The 22441-nt window shown below is 39.5% G+C and overlaps 1 protein-coding gene across 3 annotated transcripts in view; it reads left to right on the plus strand.

Moving 5' to 3' along the window:
- The window catches only part of ANO3 (anoctamin 3), a 208011-nt gene that overhangs the window by 66438 nt on the left and 119132 nt on the right, over window positions 1–22441 (plus strand). The window contains exon 1 of one of the 3 annotated variants that reach the window (XM_080405113.1): window positions 2304–5641. The exons of the other annotated variants lie outside the window; for them this stretch is intronic. Within the exon in view, the coding sequence (XP_080261239.1) occupies window positions 5596–5641 (46 nt within the window). The 5' untranslated portion in view covers window positions 2304–5595. Of the gene's footprint in view, window positions 1–2303; window positions 5642–22441 lie in introns of those variants that run through there. 3 annotated transcript variants of the gene reach the window in all.

A 22441-nucleotide genomic window follows, 5' to 3' on the forward strand; every position in this document is an offset into this window, starting at 1 on the left:
TCTGGTTATCCCTTGTTACCTGTTTCTTGACATTAGTGCTTTCTTTCTAACCTCTTTACACTATTACAGAAGGAATTTCTAGCAAACCGACATTTCACCATCTTTTCACTTCTGTGTGGGTCTTTTCCAAGGATTCCAGTGTATACCAGGCACAAGAATGCTGAACTCTTTAGAATCCTAGTTTGGCATTTTGACCCAAATATTTCAGAACAAAATGGAGCTTCTTTGCTGAGGGAAATTAAATTTTTATAAACATATTAACTGTACATTCCTTTCTGTTTCTCATATTAGCTGGCTAAGTTAAGGCCTAAACTGGAAAAAATAACTCTATTCAGGGAAATTATTAGGATGTAAGCATGAACCTATACAACATAAGCTTAAAAAATAAGCAGCCAATTACAGTGAGCTACAGAATCAAGGCCCAAACACTTTATATCAATCAGAAAACACAGTCAATTCCATGGCTATAAGAAAATTCCATCTAGTCAGAGAGAAAAGGTCTATTAAATTGCAGTAGAAATGAAATATTAAAATATGGAAATCAGTGAGATTTCAAGGGTTAGCATCTTAGCAACAGAAAGTAAAATCTTTATAGAAATGTTCAATTTTTTAAATTAATCTGCTACACTCTTCACATGCTCCATAATCTGCTTTCTAGACATCTTCCAATGTGACTTGACAGTTTTATTAGATCTAATGAAGGTCCCCTTCATCGTGTTAGTGTCTATGGCAAAATTCCAATTGTTTTCAGTAAGATTAGAACATTTGCAAACAATTCTACTGCAAATATTGAACAAGAAGAATTTTGCATTGCCCAGCTTTAAATAGTACATAACTGCCCTCCTTGAAAGAGATGGACTCAACAATTCTGTAAACATTCATTTTTCATGCTTTTTAAATGTATTACATAAAAATTGATAGAAAACCAATAAATTTGGGTGCTGCTGTAAACATTTAGGGCCCTCACTCAGACAACATTTTAGACTAAGGATTCACCCTGATCTCAAAAATCTTCTTGTAAATTGTTTAGAAATTGTACTTTGCAAGAATTTTAGAAATTGGTATGCTTGAGAAGGGACATGTCATTTTGAATTTGTAGAATAGGCCATTTAATATCATCTTCCTATTTTGCATTTTGATGAGCTGCATAAGCATATATTCAGCAAAATCCTTCATTAGAGATGTGAAAAGATAACATAACGTTATAGCTTGTTTTAATAACTATTCAAAATTGTGTGTTTGCCTCCTGGTTTTAATTAGTCTGGTTCCAACTCTTTTGCTTTTGTTTTTAATTACATCCTCTATTATAACCATTTGAAGGTCATCTAATCTTGTTTTGAAGCTTTACCATTGCTGTCACCTAACTGGTCAGGCATAACTTGGTCAAGGCAAATTTTGAAAATGTTCAAAGATGGATATTTCACTACTTTGTAGGTAACCTGTTCTGACGGTGCATTACCCACGCTGTGAAAACTTGTTCTTCATGTTCAATCTGAAACTCACATGCCATTGTGTGTGGCTGTTGTCACTAATCAGATCATCTAGCACTAAAAATGAGTGGCACTTTCATCTTTGTAAGTGACTTTAAAAGTAGTTGTAGGCTGCTGGAACTGCTTAGCTTCATTTTCAGGTTAAATAAACCCAGTTTCTTCAGCTTCTCACAGTTTATATATCGTAGACCCCTGACCTTCTTGGATTGCTCTTTTATGGACCTTCTTCAGTTTTGCAGCACCTTGCCTGAATTGAGAGGATGTGAAGTGGGAAAGCTAGACAGAAAATTGCAGGTGCAGCTACAGTCATGCCAAGTAAAGGGGATTAATAACTCTTTGATCTTCTGGCTACGTTTTTCCTAAGGTTTGCCTCATTTGTGATGCAAGTGCACAGCTGGCTGGTATTCAGGCTGGTGTTTCCCATAACCTTCAGGTCCTTCCCATCAGAGCTGCTGCTCAGCCTGAATTGATGTATGAGGTTTTTTCAGGTGCAGAATTTAGCGCTCACTGAACCTCATGAGTTTCTTTTGGAGAAAGTTTAGTTTTTGTTCTGGGCAATAGTTAGCAGCTGTCTGTAATTACATTTTGAGATGGCTATATTTCTTAAGGAAATCATTGGTATATGCCACTTATCACAGGCTAATTAAGTTTCAATTTAAGGTTCTATTTCATGTGGCTTTCTGAAAAGTACTATGGAAGTACAAAATTTAATTTTAAATTATTTCTCTCACAGCCTGTTTTAGTAACTTCCTAAACAGAAAGTAAATCTGGAGTGAATCAGTCCTCCTGTTCTTATCAGGCAAAATTATATTATGATGAAGTGAGACCAAAATACCAAATCTTGTTTTCTTATCTCTACTGACAAAGACTCTATCTCATGAAAAAGGCATGTCTGTCTATGAAGAGTTAATCTTAATGCCAAAACTGAGCACCTCAAACCTGAGCAAAAACTCAGTAAGATGTGCAGGTACATCAGCCGTTAAGCTCCTGAATCATGATTTTGGTTCTGTTGGCTTGTAGAGATAGAAGGTTTAGGTCTAGTTCTGTTTAATCCTGATCTCTTAATGAAGTCCAGAGTTTTAATCTGTTTTGGAAAAGGTTTAGGAAAAGTTACAGAAAGATCATGTGAGACTTAGTTTAATATAACTAAAGATTTCAAAAGATAGCATATTCATTAGCTAGTGAGTGTGAGGGTAGATTTTTATTTTAATTTGCTTCAGAGCTAGTGTAGCTTGTGCATACAAAGCTTAAGAATGTATGCATTTCCTACAGATCTTAGCCATGAATTCATAAGTGTTCTGTTGTTGCAATTTAAAAAATACTGTTAAACTGGACCAATCTCTCCTTATTTACCAAATAATTATACCTCCAATTCTCATTATATTTTACAATTATTAAGCTTAGTCAGTTGACAGTGTGAAGGATTTAATGTAAAACACCTTGGTAGAGATATTTTTTCTTCTCTTTGCAGACCTTACCCCCAGCTGTCTTACCTGTGGTTTCATGGGTATGTGCTATCTTCTGCTAAAAAATAGAGCTGTCTCACTAACAAGCAGAAAAATAAATAATTTCTGTCCTCAGAATTTAATTCTTTGCTGGGTTTCTGAGCACTACCTTAGCCTGGCTTTCTCTCCCTATCATTCTGTGCATGAACAGGGTTGGATACATTTGTTTGAATTCAGAGTTCTGTAACCCCATGGAGGACTGTGGACTAGAAATTAGATGGATGGGCCTGAGTACCGGGCAGCTGACAGCTTTTATTCCAAGACTGTGAGATAACCTCTTTAGGCTGTAGTTTTACTTATCAGCACTTTTTCTTCCCTGTGCATTCTGTAGATTATTATCATAAGAGACGAGGTAATGGTCCTCTTTTTTTCCTCTGGTAAGAAAGGCAGCATAATTCATGCTGCTCTTCTGCTTCACCTGCAAGTCAATGGTGTCAGCCAAGGTCTCTTGGAGAAATAGGTCTGGCCTAGAACCTTACAAAGGTTTAGATCATCACAGTGAAAGAATTACACTTCCTGTTTGCAGACTATATATGATTACTAATTACAAAGTTTATAGTTTGTATTATACTTTTTTTCGCCCCTCCTCTGATGACCTTCAGCTGCTGTGTGTACATTTGGTTTTAATCCCTATGTATCCATCTAACATCTACATAAAAGCTTGAAAGTAAAGAACAAGAAATTGATTCTGCCTCTTCTTTTGGCTTGCTCCTGGTTTTCCAGCATTTGTTGATCAACGAGAGACAGCCTGGCTGGTCTCCACTTTCCTTATTCTGCAACATCTCTATAGTGCTTTCTCTCAGCAGGAAAGAGCTGTTCCCAGCAGTTTTCCTGAAATTGCAGGAGTGCAGAGGAATGCTTCATCTATTACCTTCACTGTGCAGAAATCCACCGGAGACTAACAAATGAGTAGGATAATGTCTTCACAGCACTGTAGCTTCTGCATCTTTTCCTAAACCGACAACAAACCTTCTGCAAATGTTCCAAACAAAAACAAAATTTGGTCAGCTACTGGGAGGAGGTAAGGTTATTTTTTTCCCTTATGGTAACAGTTGGATGTGTCAGCTGCTTGTTACATAAGAGCAAAGTCTGGTTTACTCTAGACAAATATTCTGGAGAATACCTTCCCAGTTAGAATGCAATTCTTATTTTACCTGTTTAACAATAAGAGCCCTTGTACAGATGTATATATGACTGTTTAGTATGTTTTCACAGTGGGAAAAAATCCTTATAAAAAAAAAAAAGTATGTATCCATGGGGGCTGTTTAACTAAACCGATATAGACAAAGTAGTACAACTTTATAGTACAGGCTGGCCTGATAGTAAGGGGTGGCAATCATGTAATTCTTTAAGCAGATGGCATACTACAAACCCCTGTCAACTACGGGAAAGTTCTAGCTTTGCTTTACTGTCGGAGGAAATCTCTAGTACATCTCCTAGCACACAAATGGAGCCACAAACTTTGAAGGAATGATACAGATTTTGTCACTGGCTGCCCAGGTTATAATAGGTGATTTAATTAACTTCTGTCGAGGTAAATAATGCCTGTCTCCCTAAATGGAGGAAGGGAGACCGATACTGCTAGCCACAGGCTGGGATTGACTGAATTCAGGAGGATAGGAAAGTCAGATCCTTGTGGTAGGAAAATTAAACCCAAAACATTCTAGGGGAGTTGAACAGTACGGTCGTGAAACTTACTCAGAACTCGGAGAGAATAATGTGCACAAAGGGAGACAGGAGAAGAAATTAACACAATATAAATTTGATTCTTTTATCATCTGGAAGGAGCCTCTTGGCATTCACTGTGGAGAAGGGGGAAATTATAGCCCAAATGGCAATAGAAATGGGCCACGTCAAGTCTTGAATGTGCAATTTAGTGCCTGTTTGTAATAAGCTACCCCCAGGAAGATTGAGGGTAAGTTTCAGAACACATATGAAAAAGAAATAAACAAAGCAGGTGACGCAGCACAGGTTTAGGGTGCGAGGACAGGGACCCAGGGGCTGCAACACAAACTGCACTCACAGCGCCTAGAGGGAGCGCACCTCGGGCTGCGGGAAGGGGGTGCAGCTTCTACCTGGGGGTGCAGCTTCTACTTGGAGGCAGTTTCTGCCTGGGGTGCAGCTTCCCCCGGGGGTGCAGTTTCTGCCTCCTTCCCTCCAGCCCGCCCGTAACACCCGATGCCTGCCGGGGAGGGCCCGGCGCTGCAGGAGGCAGCAGCCGTGACCAGCCGGCCCCCTGAGGGGGGCTCGGGCCGGCGCTGCCCCTCAGCGGCGCCGCACGGAGCTTCCCCCGCCACGGGCGGCCGTAGCGCGGGGCTGGGGCTGCCCAAGCGCCCCGCACCGGGACTGGGGAAGCTGCCGGCCCCGCGTTATCGCCTCTCCCCGCCGGGCTGCGGACGGCGCCATTCCCTCGGCCTCCGCTGCGCGGCGGGCCGGGCCGGGCCGGGCCGCTCCGCTCCGCTCCGCCCGTTGTCGGAGCAACGGCGGCGCCAGGGGCTGCGGGCCGGGGCGGGCCAGGCCGCGCCGCTGCGTTCCCGCCCCCCGCTGCCACCGCCCCGCAGCCGGCGGGCTGGCAGCTGGCAGGGCTGCCCGCCGCCAAGATGGTTCACCACTCGGGCTCCATCCAGTCCTTCAGGCAGCAGAAAGGTCAGTAGGAACCCTCCGTTCCCCGACCGCCACCGGGGCTGCCCCCAGCGGGGTGGGGGACGACACACATGCTGCCCCCAGCGGGTGCGGGTCCCCGCTGCGGTTCCCAGCAGGGGGCGGCCCCGGGGGTGCCCGGTGCGGGCTGCACACCTGCCCGCACACCTGCCCGCCTGTGTCGGTATGCGGGTCCCTGCTTGCGGGTCATCGCCCGGTCCCGAGGTGCCGGGGCGGCAGCGCTCGGGGTGCGTGTGTATGTGGGGGGGAGACCCCTGCGGGGCCCGCTGCCCCCCGCCCCGCGCTGGGGCCCGGCCCGGCCTCGCCGCCCCCGGGCGGGAAAGTGGCGGCGCGGGGTCCTGGCGGGGACGGGACCCTCGGGAGTTCGCTGCTGCCGGGTCTGGTGCCCCACCGTCCTCTTGTCTCGGTGTGAACCTTGGGAAGGGACAACAGCTGGTGTTGGGAGGGGGCTCTGGCGGCCCCCGTGCCGGTGCCGCTTCGGTTCTGTCCCTGGAGCTGGTGGCTGGTTCGTTCGGGGTGTTTAATTACGGAACAACAGCTTTTGCTGGTCGACAAAGCCAGCAGTAAATTTTCAGTTGTGATTGATGTCGCTATAAAACCTTTATTATGTCCCCGGTAATAATTCCCACAACAAACTTTATTTTTTTTCTTGATTCTGGAGCTGATATTCTTACTGCATTTTTTATCCCTCTAATTCTACTTTGACAGATAGGATGAACCAAAGATTTCTTTCATTATGAGCACCCCATTGCACTCTTCCCATTGTCTTAGTTGTTAACAAACTCTTTTTTTTTTTTTTTTTTTTTTTTTTGTTTCTTGGCGTACAGCATGCTGTAAATTATGATTTAATGTGGTATGCTTCATACATAAATCATGGATTCACTTATTGGATTTTTGCCTCATGTAACTTCTTCTCTTTGGATGGTTAGTGGAAAATAAATAATTCAAAGCACTTATTCCATTCTGGTAATTCCATAATAAATTTAGTTCCTTTTACTGTGGAGGTTTTGCCTTTAATGCCTATCTTGTGTGCAGTAATGAGCGGTGCTTTTTCAAATTGTAAAATGCCTAGTTTAGTCAGGTTCAAAGTCAATTCATAAGTGTAAAAAAATCTTTTTTTTCAGCTGCTCTAGATATGTTTATAAAAGCATTAGGTGACACGGAACCACAGTGTTAATCCTTAGTTTATCATAAGAAACTACTTTTTGTATTACAGCAAGCTCCAGAGTCCCCGTCAAAGCCCTTCAGGAGCTATTCAGCTGTTCCATAATAGTAGTTATACAAAACACCCCAAAACCAACTTCATTATGTTCAAGCTCAGTGATGACATTTCGTTGCTTGAAACCAAGCTACGCTATGTAATTTACAAAATTGTGTGTTTGCGGTGGTCATAGAGCTTCATAATAACCTGGTGGGTTTTGGTGGTTATTTGCTGAGTAGATTATTCTTACCTCCTTATTCCTAAAGAGATCCTGATCAAGGTACCTTGCTAGTCTTAAGGCGTTAGAGGAAAGAGGATGCTCTTATGAAGCAATGGAGCCTGTACAGCACCGACTTGTTCCGTGCATTACTTTTCCTGAACACATGCAGCGTGATATGTGCTAAATCCACCTGGATGAGTTCAGCCTGTCTTTTTTTTCAGCCTATAGCTTTTAAGGATGGGGAGGACAGCATGAAATCTTGGCCAAAAGGCTACAGAGAAACCAAGGAAACAGAAATCACAATCAGGAACTCATCATTTAATCACGAGATATTTAAGAGGCTGAGAATCTGGTACTCTGGACTTGATAGGTACTGATCTCAGCAGCAGAGAGCATCGTGTCATTTTGCATAGGTTTTCTGAATTTGGTGTTTTGTAGCATTCCCCTACATGAAATTTAAAGATTTCAGTTACTGTTATTTCAAACTTACTGTAGATGACACTTCAATTAAATGCACTGTTTCTTTTTTAGCTGCTCACAAAACAGTGCCCTAAATTCCCTTTTTTTTACAGAATTGGTGGTAATCCTTGTGAAATGGACAACTGCCTATCACAGCTGTGCCCTGTACACTTCATCCCCATTAAGACCTTCGTTTCTTTGGGGGGATTGGAGTGGGTGTTAATTTTTCTGTGGGTTCTCAATCATATAGGAAAGACATAAATCAACAAAGATAACAGTTCCTGAAAACAAATAGAAATTAATTTTAATCTTTTTAGAAACGCAGCCTATGGCTATTGCCAGGTAACATAAAATTCAGATATTGCTGAAGAGAGATAGCTTCTAAGATAGGAGATAGAATGGGCTAGAGAGCATTTCATTTCCTTGGGTACCCTGAGCACTTTATTCTGGCTGAGAATACAGGTAGTGGTTTCTGTACCAAAGCTGTCTTCACAAGGCTTGAAAGAATAGGACCAAGTTTGCCAGTTTCTTGGATGTCTAATAAATTTCAACAGGAAGGAGAAAAGAGAAAAAAAGCATTTATATCCCAAGGATTTGTCTCTGGTTAGTTTGGGCATTGTTTTTTGGTGTTTTGTGTTTTTTTTTTCCCACTTTCTTTTTTTTCCCTCTTGACAGGGTGAGGAGGTGTTCACAGTAGGAGGCTGCCGTTATAATGTGCCGCCATGGGTTTGTCTTGCTCTTTGTTCAGATTGCGTATGCAGAGTGAAACCCTCAGTTATCAAAAGCTGCAGTAGAGCTCAACATAGTGTTACAAAAAGACACTGAGAATTTTTAAAAACCCAATCTCATTCTTCACCCCCACAATTTTTGTTCGTATACTCGTATCCAAAGGTATGCCTATCAAATAGAGCAGTGTCCTAGAGGTAGGCTAATCTGTGTCTTTGTGCCGATCTGTTGAGCCATCTGTATAGTATTTTGTGGCTATTTTTAATGTCTGCTGTGGCAGAAACTGTTTTTTTATGAAATCACTTTCCTCAGTCATATTCTCAAAGATCAAATCTTTAGCATTAAATGTATACCTTTGTACTTTTCACCCCTTCAATGAGTGATGCAACCTATAGACTCTGAAGAATTATATCAGAGGAAAAAGGAAGAAATGTTTCTGATTTACAAGGGGTTTTTTTTCCCAACTGTCCTTGAGAAAAGAAAAATCTCCATCCTCAGACATTAATATGCAGTTTTGCTTAAAATTGCTAAGTAATAAATAGTTATTCAGGAAGGAGAAAAAAAGAATAAGAATGTTGGTGAGAACAAAGAGCATCTCCATAAGTAATTTGTGGCTTGATAGTTGCAGTGAATGACAGCTCATTAGGATTTGGTGTTTGATCTCAATCACAGTTGCATAACAATCTTTTACATGTAAAACGTAAAATTATACAGTAGCCTTATGGTAGACTTGTGTTTTCTGTAACAGGTGTGGGACTACTGCACAGCAATTACTTGCTTTATTAGGGAGCTTTATTGAAAAATTACATCCTCCTGAAGGAAAGGCAACCTAATTTGCAAGGGGCACTTTTAACGGTTACTTGATGATGAGTGGGTTTGAGAGTTTCTGGGCTGACAGAAGGTAAACCTGTGTTTAGGGTGCAGGTCAAGGCAATTACAGTGCTTAAAAATTAAAATATCTAGGCCTTTAATGCTAGTACACAGACTGCAATTTCCTGCATGCTCAGCTGGGTGCTTTTATTGACCGGTGGTGCTCTTTTTAATACCCCTATCAATACTTTTTAATGAAAGATTTTGAGGCTGGGAAAAAGCAAAGCTGTTGGTGCCTTAAAACTCTGTTGTTTTTAATATGGCATATGAGTTTTAGGAATACGGACTGCAGATTGAAACACGGTGGCTAACTTGGAGTGCTTTTCTGTTGAAGGTGTGTAATGGTCCAGGGAGGAGTTCAGCAACTTCAATAAGCAGTATGTCTTTGAGAGTGCTGATTTAGCTTCTCAGGGGATTGATCTTGGAATTGTGTGGCTTCTGAACAAATCAGGTCTCTCCATAAAAGATGTATTCCTAGATCTCAACTCCCATCAGTGCCAAGGTTTTCCTTCATTTTATCTATTATCCATCTGAAGTTGTAGCACACTTTAGATGGATTGAGGGTTGGGTTGAGAATCTGTAAAAAGCTACAGTTGTTCTCCCTTCATGGGGGCACTTGTCACTTCATTAACTGGTCCTGTTCAACACCTTTGAGCTGTTTAGTGGACCACTGCTGTTACAAGTAGATCTTTTTTGTTATTGTTTGACACTAATTTTAAGATCTTTATGACCTGCATTCTTTATAAATCAACTTGCAAAATTAATTTGCATTTAAATCGTGAATTTAAATGAGGGTTTGTAAAGATCAACTTTTTTTTTTTTTTAATGCTCCAGAGTTTTCAGTATTCAGAAACTTGGAGTTGTAATTAAGATCCTTACGGAGAATTCTCCAAGGATGTTTGATATTTCAGTGGCACCAGTGGACCTAGTAAGTTTAGTAATCCAAAGGGACTGCTGAAATTACTAGAAGATGCAATTCTGTAGTACAAAAAATTATGAGAGATTGTGAACCTTTTGCTGTTTTCAGAGCAGAAAGGCCAGGTTTCCATGTCAGTGCGAGTAGAGGAATTTTTAGGGCTTAGCTCTTTCATTTGCATTCCAAGGAGCACTAACATACAGAAAATTTTGAAATTGTGCTCATCTTGACTCTGGAAGCTGAGAGCAATGCAGCTATTCATACACTCTTAAAATGATACCGTATTTGAATTGTGCCATTTATAATGCTCTTTCAGGGCACTGAAAAGCAAGGCCCAATTTTTATTGAGATTTAGCTGGCTATATTTGCTTATCTTTTTGTTGCCTGGTACAGCTGCACAACTCAATATGTACTTCACCTTTTTCAATCAGACACCTTAGAAAGGCCCATAGTATGGCTTTTTATTCTGGATTATACTGGTGTGGGTTGCAACTTCAGTAAAGTATACAGCTTTATTGGAAATAATAATTAAATATGACTTATTAAACCTTATATTATGCAGGTGCATAGGTGCTGTAGAAACAAGTTAACCATTGTTTCTGTTTTTTTGACTGAATGAATGTTTTAAATGCCAGAGCTGATGATACCAGAAATTTTTGGTTTGTCGCATAATTCTACTATCTGACTACAGATGACCATGCTGTGGTAAGATGTCTGGGCATTAGCTTTCCAGATTCTGATTTAAGTATAGCTTGATATAGTATTATCTGTGGAAAAAAAATTGTACCTATACCTGAGCTTTTCAAAACTTTGGCAGTAGGGGCCTGTTAAAATAGGCAACACCTGCCGATGCTGGTTTTCTTTAGAATTCTCATTTTACCATTTATATTTCATTGAGTATCACCACAAAATTGCAAGTTCCCATTCTGCCTTCATATATTCGTTGATTTATTCTGATTTGTCCTTTCTGAAATCTGCTAAATGAGGACAATAAATGAAACAGCTCTGCCGGTGATACTTCTATTTAGTATTTGTAATAGTAGTTTCACCATACCAGATTTTTTTAAAAAGTTTTGCAACAAAATTAGCAGTAGTCAACATACTTTATGAGAACAGCCATAAGGATTTGAAACATTGTCTTCACTAATAGCAACAAGAGCCCTGTGTTCCAAGTAATGGGGCCAGCCTGGTAGCAACTGGAAAAGTAATGATGAGTGGGTTTTTCCCCCACTGAAAGGGGAAGAAAAAAATAGTGATTCCTATTTTAGACATACACTGATAGCAGAAATTAACTATGCTGAAGTCACAACCTTGTTGAGCAACATGAAGAGCTCTTGTCTTCTGCTTGAGCCGTCTAAGCTGAAGAGAGTCTGTGTTGTCTTGAGTCAGGCACGCAGTGTAGTTTTCAGAAAGCATCATACCTGGGGTTACTCGGCCTATAAATCTTAAATTCCTTTTCCCAAGCTAGTTCTATAATCAGTTCAGTTCTGTCTGTCCTAAAGCATATGTGACAGTAGTTTATTTATCAGAGACAAGTGTAACTCCAAACTAAGCTACAGTGTACAGCAATATGTTTTAACAACTCTGAGCCTCAATGAATGCAAATTCATCACTGTTTTCTCAGAATGAGATTCTGAGTCTGCCTCAATTTGGGTTATCATCTGGCTTGTGAGGGCTTGAAGCCAGTGCGATTGCTGAAGTGAGGGATTGTTCATTTGTCTGACTGGTGAGGTCACACTTTAATTCATAGTACGATGGACTAATTTAAATGGGGGTTTGAAGAAGCTGATATCTTAGTTATCCTTTTGCATCATCTCTCATATACAAACATCAGACAAATAGCAACAACTGTCTGATCTACTAAAAGGTAGGGTCTCTTGAGGGGAAAAAAAGAAACCATGAAAGCACCTTGAATTAGATTCTATCTCCACAACTCGATAAAAGGAAGTATAGTTTGAAGAGCATCCAGTATGAGAAGTTATCTGCAGAAATCCCTTTTGAACGACAGATTGCCACCATTCATATGGTTTTTGTTGGTTTCTTTAGTAACAACATAGGACAAGAAGACACATGGTTTTTCTTGTCTCTTGGCTGTGATTGTTATTGGATTTCTGCGCCGCACTGGTAGCTGAAGACGGATACAGAAATAAAGGCAAATAGAGTGCTCTCAAATCTGTGTTGAAAAATTCATAAGTGCATCACAGTTATGGAAAAGCTGTAGCTAGTCACGTATGCTCCAGATAACTACTGTGATGATGGCAAGCTCTGGAGTTAGAAAATGTTTGAAATGTCATATTCTATTCACTGCTTGTCTGATGCAGTAAAATTACTCTTGCTCAGAAAACTCCTGTTTGTTTAGTAACTTCAGCAATTGTATGCCTTTCTAAGCCCAAAGGTCTGATACATAACTTGCATTCTGTTCTCTTTCTGCTTCATTAAACCAGCGGAGTTACTACTTTTAATGAATTAATTTTCCTGAACTGTTAATCAAAGTTTTTTTGGAGGAGGAGGTCCCTTTGTATCTTCAGGCTATTTTGCGGGAGTCCATTAGCTTCTTTTTCTGTGTGTTTGTTCTAAAAGTAACTTAACAGTATGAGAAAACATCAACAAAAGAGCAAAGGGGATTAAACATGCTAGAAGAAGCAGGCAAGCCTAAGAATCTCCAAAATTTATGAATCATTTGAGAGATTTTAGGGAGGAATTTTTAAAGAAGTAAATAACAAACGTAGAAGGGTGAGTATTGATGGAGAGACACAGAAATGGCAGGTGGTGGGCAAGTAGATAGGTGGAACAATACCAGGTAGTGAAAGCAGGCTGAGTGTATTGAACGGTCTCCTATGTGTGAGCAGTGCTCCTTAGCTGGTCGTGCTGAAGTAGGAGTGTGCGTTGGGGATTTGCACAATTTGTTGGGGATACCCTAATAGTACCCTCTTGACATAAAGCCATGTCAGCAGCACCAGCTTCAGCACTGAGTCTTGTTTTCAAAGTCTCTTGCTAAAAGAAAGAGGATAAAGTAACTTACAGAGATGGACGATATTCAATTTTCAAAGAAGGTGACAGTGAGTGTGTGAAAAATGATGAATGAAAGTATGCACAGAGCCAAACACGTCAGAGAGAGACATTCAGGTACCACCTGAACGCAAAACCTGTATGTTTTGAATACTCTGCAGAGGCTGGAGTTTTTCAGCTGAGAGAAAACTGCAAGACCTATGCATTAGCAATTACTTACACTTAAAATGTTTCTGGGTTTGTATGATATCATACCTAAAATCGAAACATGGTAAAATGTATTGCTGGGTTTTGAAGAGTCTCAAGAGGAGAGGCCTGGGGGTCTAAATTCATCTTGTGTGGAAAGCTTCCATTTTGTTGATACGGTTAAAGATAGATACGTCTTTCTATTTTTATATATTGTAAAAATTTACTTTTGACTAAGCGTTCAGTAAACACTTGTACATCTCTGAAGGTTGATCCTTTGTAGAAGAAGGTTGTCATGGGTGAAATTCCACTGAACGCTGGCACACTTGGAGGGCTTTGAATTACTCATAATCAGATTTTTTTAAAGTTTTTCAGAGATGCAGGCGAGTACTCTGTCAGGGTTTTTAACAGTGCTTGGTTATCTAACAGCACAGTAATTGTTAGGGGTTGTGCACCTAATGCTGTGTGCAAGGTGCTGGGATTCAGTGCACTCCACTACTTTAAAAAGCTGACCCTAAATATCTAAGGCTTATTTTTTTAAGCAAGTCTATTTTCACCAGAAAATTATACTTTGTAAAAATACAAATCTAAACCTGAATCGCTGTTTCTGTTTACCTCTTATACATGATTTTGTTATGATGTAGTTATTGCTACACCCGGGTTTAACCCAGAATTCTGATTTAGGCAAGCTGCAAGCTTCATCCTGTCGTGTAGCCTCCTGAGTACAATTGGTGGATAGCGTGTTGTGTATCACTGAAGTAACTGCAAACTCAAGGAGGTATAAAAGGCGTGGATCCCTGGCAGCAGCTCTCTGCAGCACATCCCAGGCTGAGGAGTCCTTGCCTAGGGATATGGGAGACATCACGGAAAGCGGGGGGAGAGCATTTGAGGACTGAACAAGACTTGTTAGGGAAGGAACCAAATCAGGGAAAGAAATCAACATGCTTAAGATCGGAATATTACAATCACTACGTATGCAAAAGCAAGGATTTCTCAGATAAAATATTTTGTGCTGCGGTTTGCTTATATCGCAATATTATAAGCTGCTGCCAGTTCAGCAACCACCAATGCATTTCTTGCTATGTGAAATATGTCGGCATATAAGGTTCAGTGAAAAAGACGAATTTTCAGAAGCACAAATTGTCGGTAGGAATAAATGAATAATGCACAGGAACTTAACCATGTTGCTATTAATAATTCACACTTTTAAGAAATGTAGGACTTTGAAGCTGCTGTTTTAGAAATCCGGTACCTAAATAAAATGGAAAAACAGAGTGGGAAAGCAGCCTGTCATAAGAAAGCACTTGTCATTACTGCTGTCCTTCCTGAAATATGGTTGTACTCAAAGGTGTTTCGTGATGATTGATTTGGTAATTATCTTGAGCATACTTGAACACAATTAAAACTTAGCCATAAAGATTTTAGGGATGTAGTCTGCACAGGAGCCCCACATACTCTCACTGATAACAACGGGATTTTAATGGATGTACCTGAGATTTTGATCTGATTTGCATTTATGGGGTTTAGCTATGAATAAGGAATGATGGGTCCGGTGTCTCATTATCAAATGTAAGTAGTAGATGAAGGAGTTAAACAGATTATGTTAATTATGCTCCAAAATTACAAGGAGAACAGGCTAATGAGGTGAGAGCAATACTTCAAATTCTGACCCCATGTGAAGAGATGTTCCCTGATCTTTATCTCCTGGTCTGTCAGAGGTTTTTCTGTGGCTGAGGCATGAAGCGACTACTTTTTAGGATATAACTGAATTAAATATAATGTGCTGTTAGGGATCAATCCCAACCTGCTGTTCTTTTGTACTGTAGGAAAGGAGTGTCTCCAGCTCTCTAGTATTGTAGCAAATTTAGAAATAAACATGCAATTGACTTGTATTCAGTATGAGGAATAAACGAAGTGTTCTGAAATTTGCATTCATAAGTGCTTGGTCTTCAGTGGAAAGATTTCTTCAGAAAAAAGGAAATGTCACTTCGTATCCTAATGACAAGCCTTTAGATCTGTTTGGCAGTCTGACTGGACTGTTTTCCTTCTTGGTCACCACTTAGAACTTTATGTCCAATTCTGGTGTGTCAGTTCTGGAGTGGGTTATCTGATTTGGTTCCTGAGGTGTTTAGGATTTGGTCTTGCTGACAATAAGTCTAGTGCCTAGCATCCAGCAGTAGTAGTACTGTAGTCACAGTGATCATTTAGTGATATTTAAGCAATTTTTTACTGTTTTGCCTTTTATTAGACTTAATGATTGGTTTGGTGAGATTTGGAAATTAAAGCTTCTCTTCAGATCACATGGGACCTCCCTAGAGCTTTCTGATGCTGTTACATTTCTCACAAGTGTACTAGTTGTTCAGGTAAAGAGCCTATTTTGTGTTTTGCATTACTTCTATATTATTACTGGGAGTGAATTGCTAGCTCTTGCAGGACCTGAGCACAAAGTCAGATGTTCTCGTGGTCATTTAAAAGCAAAGAGGGAAGCTGTGCTTGTTACTTACTAGTGCCATCATCTAGTTCATATATAACCTTTTAGAAATCATGGATTTCATACCTACGGCCACAGTTAGATATTTGCTGTCAGACTTTTTTTGCCTAGGCAGAAGGTATCCAAGTTTCTTGACAGGCTGAAATGAAAACAAGGCAAGGGCGGAAATCCAGAAATTGATTAAACTGGCTATTCAGCAATTTTTTCCCTTTAACAAGGAAAAAAGAGAAAGAGACAAATGCCTTCAAAACAAGTATTCCTTTAACTTAGAAAAGCATTTTTACCAATGCTAAATTCTGCCTGAGGTTAACAATCACTTGCAGCTGTTCAAAACTTTTTTTGACAGTAGCCTTGGGCTGCTCTGAAAGCTTTGTAATGTAAGGAAAAAGAATACTTGTTTTTGGTGTGGATGATTAATGAAAACTACAATTGGTAAAAATATTAGGCGTGACTTCTTGACAAAATACTATATAAAGTTCCAGAAAGAAGAGAGAGATCTGGGAAAAGAGAAACACCTGGAAACTGGATGGTTTTTAAGTTGAATATTACAACTAGTTCGTGTTCTCTGCTTACCAGATTTCATATTATGAATATATGATGAGAGTGTCTCATTAAAATGGACAGTTGTCTTTATAATACACCAAGCTGTATAGAAAATGTGGGGTTTTTTTCAAAACAGTGAACATTTTCATGTGGCTGTTCCTTTTTGTTCAGTTCTTTATTATCTTCCAGGCAGGCTTTTCTGTATGCTGCATGTTTCAAAATTCAACCATTAAACAAGAGCACAGGGGATGTTCTTCGGAGTCTTTCTTTTATTAGCATGTAGAACAGTTAGTTCAAAAATACCAAAATCATTAGTTAAAAAAGGTAATGGAAGAAATAGTAGTGTGATGCTTGTCCATGAATTAAGGAGGGAAAAAAATAACTGGGTTTTATAGTTCAGAGTACATCAATGGGACATACTGCCCCTTCTCTGCCTCCCCAAACTCTGAAGCTGTGGCTTTTTTAAAGCTACTGTATCAAAAATATAAGAAGAAATAACACTTTTTCATTTTTCAAGTTTTAACTGTGAACACTCTCCTTGTTCACACAGAGGCTCCCAGGAGAAATGAATTTTAAGACATCATTCTAAGTGCTATGCAGAGGTGGAATAATTAGGGTATCATGATTTTAATTTTCTTTCTGTTTTTTGATGATTTTTCACTTGTTTCTACTGCCAGTCACTTTATCTTTACTGGAATTTTAATGGGCTGTTTTGAAAGCTGTGATAGTGTGACGGGTTGATCAAATCTCAAGAAAATTCTGGTCCCATGAAAATGTTGACTTATGGCTCAACAAATCTGATAGGATAGTTATCCATCTGATAGTGGGAGTCCCCATTTTGAGCATTCCTGAGCAGATCTGTTGGTGGTGTTACCAATTCATGACCAGGTAGCTAAAAAGAGTAAAGTTATAGAAGGATTGCCAATCTGCCTTGCTTGGTGTCTGGTCAGCTGGGAAATGTTGCAAAGAAGGCATCTTACACGTTGAGGTTTAAGATAGATCCTCTCACTTTGGCTCTCTGAATGCTCGGATAAGTTAGTCTTTAAACCCTGGAGGTGTCGGGAAAAAGTGCCAGGTGACACCAGATAGAATATATAGAGAAGAAACGAAAAAATTAGTGGGTTTATTCTGTTCTCTCTGTTGAGGCCTGAAATGGTAATGTTTGAAGTGATGAAGTGAAGGAATGTGCTCCACTTCTCCACCAGGGACAAGACTTCATTGCTACCTTTCCTTAATATGCAAATATCTAGTTTTGTATTTTTGTAATTAGGTCATTCTTTGTGACCACACTATATAATTTACTCTTTTGTAAAGGATCAAGCTGTGCTCTTCCTCCCTTGCCATCCCAGCTTTCAGGTAGTAGAGGACAAAAGGCTTTCTTGTTTCCCTTTGAACATTCTACTACTCTGTGTAGAAGACCATGCTATTAGGAAGAGCATATGAGAGGTGTCTGCTACTTTGTGCTTTTCAGAGCCCTTTCATGACTTCTAGAAGAGACAGAGAGAATAAGCGGCTGGGAAGAAGGTCAGAGCTGGTAGCTGTCTCTTGCTGTTGAATATGTGAAGCTATTTCTTCCTCTGCACTCATCTGGGGATCCTTGTGTGGCACGGGGGGGGGGGGGGGGGGGGGGGCTTGAAATAACCCATTCTAAATGGTTATGAGATTTTAGTTCATTTCCAGCATGCTTGTTAAGCTGCCAAATGTACATTTATATTTTATATGTCCGGTATATACGTATATACCTCAGAGAAAGGAAGAAGCCATCAGTGAAAAGATGCTAGCTTCTTAAACCGCACTCTTGTCTTAATTATGTGACCATTAATACACCACGAGGAAGCAAATTATGATAGTTGAATTCAAACCAGCAGTGTCTTTGTCCAGAACATTTCATAGATTTCATAGAGGATATCCTTAAAATGTATACTTTCATGAAAAAATGTTTTAGTTCAGAGATTTTAGCCTCCTTTAGCTTGATTAGGATATTTATCTCTTCTTTTTTCCTCTCTTCTTTTGAAATCCACTGTTTTCAAGATGTGGAGGGCTGGAGGGGAGAGGGGAAACAGTCCATTTGGTTGTTGCTGCTATTTTCATTCATATTTTATTCCTTTTGTTTATTAGATGATTATTTAATAGTTTCCACTAGAAAGCATGTATTAATGTAGTTTTACGTGCTTTCTTTACCATGCTGGTTTTTTTTTTTCATTTCATGTGTGTGTTTTTCTTGTAATGATCTATGTTTTGTAAACACAAGGTTTTTCTTACTGATTCTGTTCAAATTTCATTTTATACATGCTAAATACTTGAATTCTGAAGTCATTGTAAAATACTCAGTGTGAAGATTGACTATAACTGTTGGATGAAGATGTATTTTATGCTACACAGTAATTGCTAACAATTTTGTGTGTGCTTTTTGTTTTGGTTTTTTTTTTTTTAATGCTTACTAAAACTAGTAAAGTAGCAGATGCAAATCTGCATTGCTACTGCAAGCTGTCTCACAAGTAATTGTCAGTGTTGTTAGACGTGTGAGCAGTTCATTGTATGTTGCTAATATGACTTCACTTTTTTTTTTCTTTTTTCCTAAGAACTAGCATCATAGGTATTAATAAGATTATAACTGCATATGATGTCCTTGTGTGCTAAGAAGTGAACCAAAGTAATAAATTTGATGAGAACTACTTCAGCATCTATCAACAGCACAGTGTAGCTCTGGGGTGCTGATAGCAGATTGCCTGTTGATTTGCCTGCAGATTGTCTGAGTTGTAAAATGACACCACACTGATGGTCCAGTTCTCTTCAGATTTGTAAAATATGCTTATATTTTTCATTTTTTCACAAGAACACATAGCTAAGAACCTGACTAAAAATTACAAATAATTCAGTGATAGTGGTCAAATAAAATCTGAAGATACTACTTAGTCTCTCTCTGGTTTGTTTCCTTGTTTGTTTCATTTCCCCCTCTTCTTTTTTTTTTTTTTTTTTTTTTTTTTTCCTTTAATAATCCAATAATCAGGACATCCAGTAGGTAAATATCCTATCAGATTGCATTATTGAAGCTGATGGAGACTGGAATACTGATGATTCCCATCCAAGAGCCTGCGCTGAGAGAAATTAAGGGGCCAGGGAGGGGAAGACAGACATGAGAGACTGGGAAAGGGGAGAAAATTCTAACCCTGCTAGTTTTACACCTATGGCATTAGATTTTCCCAATGCAGGAAAAAAATATTCCTTGTCAGAACAGGACATGATACTTTTCAGTAAATGCCTCATGAGAAGTTACTCTAATCAAGAGATTATTGATGCATGATCCTCTTCTCTTCCTATTTTGAATTTCTCTCAGTTTAATGCAAATCTGCTTTGTAAACTTTTTATAAATTTCTATAATTTTATGTTATATATATATTTTTATAAATTTATATAAATTTTATAAATTATTTATAAAAATATGCCAGGGGTTTAGGTTTTGCATGAAGTTCGGTTCTTGAAAAAGTGGGTCGTAAGGAATATTACCAGGAAATGTATGACAGAGCTGTTTCACAGTCTCACATTTGTAGGTGCTGATCAAATATATGATGCAAAGTCGATTTTATGCAAATGGTATTTTTTCTAATGCAGGAAGTAATGCAGAAACTCAGTCTGTAATAGTAGGAAACTGACTGTCCTAAATACAGTATAGTTTCTCTTTCTTGGTAAGCAGGTGGATTTTGCACAGAGTTGTCATCTTGTTCTGTTTGGAAGCTGGTATTTCATTGAGAATAGTTCAGCTGAAATATTGCGTGCTCTTGTAACTGCGGAGTTTAGGTAACTTTGTCTATGGCCAAGTTCTCCAAAATTGACATATTTTTGATAAAATAGTGCAAGAAAAACAGCACTTCTCAACAGACCACTTAAGTAAACCTACGATTGTAGAGAAAGGACTCAGAATTTCCATTTCTTCAGCTTTACACAACCTTTACATTTTTGGCAGTACTCTAAAATACGAGTTAAACTACCACACACTAAAACCTGCACCCTTATCTTTAAAATAAATCTGCATAAATACTATAAAACGCAAGAATGAGATACTCAAATAGTAAACTATCCCTTACAAATGTCGTGAATGTAAAAAGAAATGTAGTTCAGCAAGACCATCTGCCATATCAAATTGCAGTATTAATCTTACAGATGCAGAAAGTAAAGCTTTGTATTTTGGTAGGTGTAACTTATAATAACAGCCATGTTGAATTTGCTGGATGTTAACTAGGAAAGGTATGTTCCTTTCAGGAGACTCTTTAATTAAAAAGTGGGTCTGATTGTGTCAAAAGACATTTGTACTCCTTACTTCCTTTTCCTGTTAGTTTGCAGAATTCAGGAGGTTCTTCTTAACCGACTTTTTGACTTGTTACCATATTTGAACCTTCATCAGTTCCACTTCTAAAAAAAATTCTATATATAAATCTTTTGTCTTCATTCTGCTGTAGTTGCTCTATTAGCTTAACTCTTTCACAGGCTTTGTTTTTTTCCTTCTTTTGTTTTCTTCTTGCTCTGAGGAAAAGCTTCCAGAACTGTATAAGAAATTAGGTCAGAAGGCGTCTCTGGGGCATCCAGCCTAAAACTCTACTCCAAGCAGCCCAACTTCAAAGCTAGGTCATATTGCTCAGAGCCTTATCCAGTCAGGTTTTGAAAATTTCCAGTTCCACAGACCTCTCCATCCCTGTGTTTCTCCGCTCTACTGGGATGAATTGTTCCCTTACAACCAATTTGAAATTTTTGACATTGCATCTTATGACTGCTCTCTCCTGTCTTTGCTGGGTACCTGTGTCTGTCTCTTCTCTCTGTAACCCCCCTTTTAAGTAGTGGAATTTTCTGCAAATAGTGGCCTGGGTATGCGGTTAAGTTGTCCCTTAGTCTTCTCCGGTGAAGCGTTGTTTCACCAGCAGCTCTTCCAGTGCCACACACTCCAGCTTCTTAACCATCTTAGCAACCCTCCACTGGACCACCTCCAGCATCTTGAGGTCTCCTGTACAGGGAGGCCCCAAAACTGGGCACTGTTCAAGATGTGGCAGCGGGAGGGTCAACTAGAGAGGAATCATCTCTTCACTTGACCTTCTGGCTTCACACTTGTCAAAGCAGCTCAGCAAGGATTCACCTTTGTTTCTGCAACGGTTTTGAGAGGTGCCCTGTATATTAGTATAGCCAAGAGCCATCACCATTCATTTCTAAATTAACTTGTTTTGTTGGTTTCAACTGGTGCTAAAGGCTTTCACTGACAAAGTAAGCAGGGAACTGTTCAAAGAATGTATGCATGGCTCTATCATTTGATATGGATGATGAATGATTTGCCTGCTGGAGTGCCTAGTGTTTGTCTTGAGAAGCAGGAGCTTGTAAAGTATTTGAGTAGGTAAAGGTCGTGAATGAAACCTTGATTTCAAGGCTCCAGGTACTGAATGCCTTCTAATTTGAAGTCCTGGCTGTACTTGGAAGTTCTCACAGGCATAGATGACTCATGGTAGGGCAGATCACCAACTATATATGAGCTCTGCTATTTAATTTATTTTTAACCCAACATACTGAATGAATTGGGCCTCAAAAGCTGCTGTCAACATAGTAAATAAGTCACATATCCTACCAGTAGCAAAAGAAAAATACCAAAACCTCTCACCCTGCCCAAACCAACCCTTCAGGATGTTTTTGTAAGGGGTGAAGAAAACCCCTACTAATGACAGACTGCCCATCTGCTTGTAAATTTGCCTATCAGAGATAAGACTAGCAGTGATTTGAGCACTTTGAGTTCTTGGGGAAAACAGTCTACCCTCCTGGAGTGAAATATAGAAGTGCACAGAGTTTACAGATAGAGCTTTGGAAGAAGTTGAAGGCAACTGAATGCACTAAAGAGAAGGAGTCACATGTAACAAAAACAGTTGCTGAGCCTCAAGAGATGTGAGATACCTCTCTGTAACCATTGTCATTTACCTTGTGCAAAACAGGGTGATACACGTGTCTTTTGATGCAAAGCGGAATTACTTGCCACAACTTTCCAGCAAGAAATGTGGGCTTTTTGCTTTGCTTTTTTTTTTTTCCCCAAATCTTTTTACTTGCCATGTTTGGGGTTTTTTTTTTTTTTTTTAATTTTATTTTCAATAATTAAGAGCTTTAATGCACTAGTAAACCATTTCATTAATGTCTAG

This window comes from Falco punctatus (genome assembly GCF_963210335.1).
Source record: "Falco punctatus genome assembly, chromosome: 10".
Classification (NCBI taxonomy): Eukaryota; Metazoa; Chordata; class Aves; order Falconiformes; family Falconidae; genus Falco; species Falco punctatus.